General features: G+C 52.5%; 1 protein-coding gene across 1 annotated transcript in view; it reads left to right on the top strand.

Annotated features, from left to right (window-relative positions):
- Positions 1–5,706, top strand: part of PRR5 (proline rich 5 (renal)) — a 58,922-nt gene that overhangs the window by 40,493 nt on the left and 12,723 nt on the right. Inside the window, 1 exon segment of the mRNA XM_011934800.1 lies at positions 5,307–5,355. Within this exon segment, the coding sequence (XP_011790190.1) occupies positions 5,307–5,355 (49 nt within the window).

Genomic DNA, 5,706 nt, shown 5'->3' with positions numbered 1-5,706 from the left:
TGATCCGCCCATCTTGGCCTCCCAAAGTGCTGGGATTACAGGCTTGAGCCACCGCGCCCGGCCCTGGTCCAGCCTTTGACTTCATCAGTGCGTTCCCAGAGCCTCAGTCTCCCCATCTCTGTAATGAACGTGGTTCCCATCTTGTCTCCCCATCTCTGTAATGAACGTGGTTCCCATCCCGTTACATCTTGTTCATCTGTAATGAACGTGGTTCCCATCCAGCATGGCTGGAATTGGTGTACGGACTCTCCCCTACCTGGAAGGGGTCTCACAGGTCAGGAATGAGGGGATCCCAGGTGCTGGCGGCTGCCAGGTGGACGTCGCCCGTCCATTTAGTGTTCATTGTGAGCACCCACTACCTGCAGGCTTGAGAGGTGGACGAGGCCTTTCGCAGCATTCCTGGCCAGAGGCAGTGGGGCCCGAACTGGCCACTCATCCTTGGCCTGTGGTCAGTTCAGATCTGAGGCAGTGTCTGTGCTCTTACTGGGGTCTGGGAGAGTTGGTGGGCACAGTGCAAATGAGGGGATGCTCAGCCATGGTGCCCCTCCCCCCTGCCCAGAAAAGGAGTGCGCGCAGTTCGGTCACTTCATTCCGTGTGAGCTGCTGGTGAGAGGAAATGTCGGAGGAGGCGAGAGGAGCCCGAGAGGTGGCCAGTGAGTTGGAGCCACCCCAGGTAGGACTTCGTTAGAGCCACTCTGGGATTTGAGCTGAGGGGCCATTTGGTCCTGAAGGAGACATTCATTCATTCCTTCATTCCTTCGTCAGCATTCGTGCCCATACTCGTCATGGGCAGGGAAAGGGCCAGGAAGGCTTTTCTGGGCTCCAGCTGCTCCTGGTCCCAGTTGACCCCTGGGACCCTGTGTTACTGGTGGAGGGTGTCCAGGTTCTTGGCGCTTTGAACAAAGAATTGGACAAAACACACAAAGCAAGACATTTATTAAAGCAACAAAAGCAGAGATTTATTGAAAACGAAAGCACACTCCCCACAGTGGAAGCAGACAAGCAGCTCAAGGGCCTGGTTACAGAATTTTCTGGGGTTTAAATACCCTCTAGAGGTTTCCCATTGGTTACTTGGCGTACACCCTATGTAAATAAAGTACTGGCCCACAGTCTGATTGGTTGCAGAAAGCGACCAATCAGAAGCTGAAGTGAAGCACCCTATGCAAATGTCTGGTTGGTTGTGGAAAGTGATCAGTCAGAAGCTGAGGTTACAAAGTTATACTGCTATGCAGTTGAAGACTTGGCCCAACCAGTTGTGGTAGGGGTACTTGCAGTTTTTCATCTGCCGTGCAGAAACGAGAGGGGTTGCAAAGGAAGTAGCCTCTGGTCCTTTTGTTACTTGGGCATGGAATGTTGGGGTCTTCCTTTGGATTTAGTTCTAGGAAGTCAGTGTAAATTGGCCTTAGGTTCCCTGCCTCCAGACCCTACTCTCCTGCCTCACCTCCTGCTCTATGTTCACATGGATCTCAAGCCACAGACAACGGTGCAGAGGCCCAGACAGGGGAAGGGTCTCGTCCAGAGTCACATGGCGTGCTAGCAAGCCCTGGGGCCTGCCCTCCAGCCCAGACTTGCTGAGCAGACACCCTCGGGCTCAGCCTTGTGCCTTCTGTGAAGACCCTCCCTTCTCACCTGGTGCCCTGCTCTCTGGCATCACCCAAAGTGGCCCTGCAAGTAATGCCTGCGGTAACTGAGACAGAGGCTGCGTAGACATGGGGATCACTCCATGAGGCTGAGGTCACCGCTTGGTCCTTGGAGGACCAGAGGACAGGTCCTGGGGACAGTGGGAGAAGGTTGGGGGCACTGCTGGGGTGGGGGCTGCCTGCCAAGGGTCACTCGGGGCACCACTGTCTGTGATCACAGGGTGAACCTCGGCCTTGTTAATGCCACTGCGCTGATTTCACAGTTGTGCAAGGGAGGATGTTGGGCCTCAAAGCCAGTCCTGCTACTAAGAGAAGCTGCTGGCCAGGTGCAGGGCCAGACTCCAGGGCTGGTACCACTCAGCTGCTCTGTTAGCCTGAACCTCAGCTTCCCCATCCATAAAATGGGGACACTAACATCACCTGTCAGGTGGCTGTGAACAGAGACCTGTGACTGGCCTGCCTCAGCACTGCCCACAAAGTTGTGCAGGAGCATTAGTATTTTGCCCTGTGCTTCCGTGCACCTGCAGTACTGTGCCGAGCCCCGAGCTCTGGTGATGACCAGGTGCAGGAGCCACCTCCGTCCCAGCACCTGAGTGCTGGTTACCTCAGTCCAGGCCACCTCTCTGGGCTTCACTTAGCTCCCAGATCCCAGACCCCATGGCATGGTCGGGGAAGCCAGCCCTGAACTGGGGTCTAGCTTACAGCTTCTCCAGGAATATAAAGTACAACCACCCCAAAAGGGCCTCTGAGGACTAGAGCACGCACTCACTGTGTATGGGGGAAGCTATGTTTATTGCACCTCCACTAGCCCCCACAGATCCATAGTTAAGAGAGCTGACCGGAGCAGGAACAGTAGACTCTGTCACCCTCCGACTCCTGGTGGCCAGGGGCACAGTGAAAAGGGTAGGCAGCTTGCAGGAAGCAAGCCTTATTTGGGCTTTTTTCCCCAGCACGTTGCTTTTGAAAACTTCAGCCAGTCCTCTCTTTGAACCACAGTGCGAGGCTCCCAAAATGACTACACATTGAAACTGTGCGATCTTAGTAAACCACGGGGAAAATGACAATTGTTCCATAATCTTTACAAACTTTTTTTTTTTTTGAGACAGAGACTCGCTCTGTCACCCAGGTTGGAGTGCAGTGATGCTATCTTGGCACACTGCAACCTCCGCCTCCCCAGTTCAAGCGATTCTCCTGTCTCAGACTCCTGAGTAGCTGGGATTACAGGCGCACACCACCACGCCCGGCTGATTTTTGCATTTTTAATAGAGATGGGGTTTCACCACGTTGGTCAGACTGGTTTCGAACTCTGGACCTCAGGTGGTCTGCTCATCTCGGCCTCCCAAAGTGCTGGGATTACAGACATGAGCTACTACACCCGGCCAAAACTTGTCAGAATGTTGAAAACTGTTTTACTATTGGTTATAAACGTAACCAACATGTTTTAATGTTTGGTTGTAACCATATAGAGAAATGAAAAAGATTGTACAGTAAAATTAATATTTAGTGCACTATAATTTAAAACATTGGGGCCAGACGCGTTGGCTCACACCTGTAATCCCAGCACTTTGGGAGGCCGAGGCAGATGGATTACCTCGGGTCAGGAGTTCAAGACCAGCCTGTCTAACATGGTGAAACCCCTTCTCTACTAAAAATACAAAAATTAGCCACGTGATGGTATGTGCTTGTAATCGCAGCTACTGGGGAGGCTGAGGCAGGAGAATCACTTGAACCTGGGAGGTGGAAGTTGCAGTGAGCCGAGATCACGCCACTGTACTGCAGCCTGGGCAACAGAGTGAGACTCCATCTCCAAAAATAAAAAATAAGCCAGGCACGGTGGCTCACGCCTGTCATCCCAGCACTTTGGGAGGCCAAGGCAGGCAGATCACCTGAGGTCGGGAGTTCGAGACCAGCCTGGCAAACATGGAGAAACCCTGTCTGTACTAAAAAATACAAAATTAGCCATGCGTGATGGTGCATGCCTATAATCCCAGCTACTTGGGAGGTTGAGGCAGGAGAATCACTTGAACCCGGGAGGCAGAGGTTGTGGTGAGCCGAGATCACACCATTGCACTCCAGCCTGGGCAAAAAGAGCAAAACTCTGTCTCAAAAAAATAAGAATAAATAAAATAAAAAATAGTGGGAACATAGCAGTTTGAGCAGTGTTTACCTGTTCAGAACATGATCAGTTTTCATTGATTTGCTGCACTTTTATCTGTGTTGGCCAGTTGCTCTTTCTTGTCCATTTTTACAGAACGCCACATGGGTTTCACACTGGGAGACAAGGAGGCAACACAGGTCACACCTTTGCTGTCTGTGCATGAACTGCTGACAGATACTCAGGGACCAATCACAAACTGACTTTGAAAGAAGTGTTGCAATTGGTCAGTGATTGTTGTACACATTTGTTACCTACATTTTGATTTGTGGACTGGAGAGCAGCCACAGAGCTTGTACTAATTTATGCAGTTAGTTAATGTGCCGAGAACCAAAATTTGAACGATGTGGTTGGGTGACTGCTGTTACTTTACTTAACCAGGATAACTGAAACTTGTATGTATCAGAACCATGCAAATTGAGAACTGCCTGTAATTCAGGACTGATTAGAAAGTTTCCTAGGCCAAGTGCGGTGGCTCATACCTGTAATCCCAACACTTTGGGAGGCCAAGGTGGGTGGATCCCTTGAGGTCAGGAGTTCAAGACCAACCTTGCCAACATGATGAAGCACCATCTCTACTAAAAATACGAAAGTTAGCTGGGCCTGTTGGTGCACGCCTGTAGTCCCAGCTACTTGAGAGGCTGAGGTGGGAGAATCGCTTGAACCCGGGAGGTGGAGGTTGTGGTGAGTCAAGATCACACCACTGCACTCCAGCCTGGGGGACAGGGTAAGACTCTGTCTCAAAAAAAAAAAAATTTCCTAATGGGAATAGCAACCTAAAAAGTAAGATTTCTGATGTATTTGGTTCGGAAGACTGTTGGCAGGTCATATCTGGGGCCTCAGCGGTGACAGTGCCTGTGTGCTTTCAGCCTGGCTGGTGTGGAATGTGACGTTCCCATTCTCTCAGGCCCTGGAGGTGTGTAGGGAGGGAAGGAGGAATTGTCAGTGTTGAGTGCCAAGGACGAGGTTCAGATCTCAGCTCTGGCGTGTCCCATGTGGCCCTGGTCTGGTGTCTTGACCTCTGCTAGCCTCTCTTGCCTCCCCTGTAATAAAATGCCTGCAGCTGGGTTGGTGAAGACTGAATGAGCTTCTCTGGAATAGAGAGGAAACACTTGGGAAGAAGCTCTGCACGGGGAGAAAGGAGGAGCCCGTGGCATCTGGGTAGAAGGTGGGAGCAAACCAAGTGGTGCAGGCCCAGCCCTGCCAGGTGTCTCTCCAGAAGGTGTAAGACGCAGAGGCCACTGTCTTCCCTCTGAGGACCCCTTGGCCTCTTCTGTGACATGGGTGCAGGGATCTAGTTGAAGAGCCACCACCGTGGGCTGTGGAGGCCCCGGACGTGAGGCCGACCCAGCCCCTGCCGGTCTGGATGGGTGGGACTTGTCCACTCCCCATGTTTTTGGGCTAAGCATGCTGGTCTCCCGCTGCCCAGGAGGCCCCACCCCAGTCCCTGGGTCCCCCACGCCAGTGCCGTGTGGTCTGCGACTCACTTTTGTCTCCCCTCCCACCCACAGGCAGCTACTGAAGACGGAGCTGGGGTCCTTCTTCACAGAGTACCTGCAGGTAGGTGGGTCTTGCTCCAGCCAGGCTGGGCCTGCCTCATGAGAAAGCACAGGGGCTCACCTGCCCCCGGGGGTGTGGAGCACCTGCTCCTCCACAGTCTGCCTGCAGTTCCAAGGACCTACCTCCTTCCTTATCTAGCCACGTGGATTGCTATGGAGATTAAATGATAAAAGGAGGCTAATTCTTTTTTGAGACAGTCTCCCTCTGTCGCCCAGGCTGGAGTGCAGTGGCATGATCTCAGCTCACCGCAACCTCTGCCTCCCGGTTCAAGCGATTCTCACACCTTAGCCTCCTGAGTAGCTGTGGATTACAGGCACCCACCACCACGCCTGGCTAATTTTTTTTTTTTTT

This window comes from Colobus angolensis, unplaced genomic scaffold (assembly GCF_000951035.1).
Source record: "Colobus angolensis palliatus isolate OR3802 unplaced genomic scaffold, Cang.pa_1.0 Scaffold138, whole genome shotgun sequence".
NCBI classification, from domain to species: domain Eukaryota; kingdom Metazoa; phylum Chordata; class Mammalia; order Primates; family Cercopithecidae; genus Colobus; species Colobus angolensis.
The sequence above is the reverse complement of the archived record's forward strand: the minus strand, read 5'-3'. Positions and strand labels throughout refer to the sequence as shown.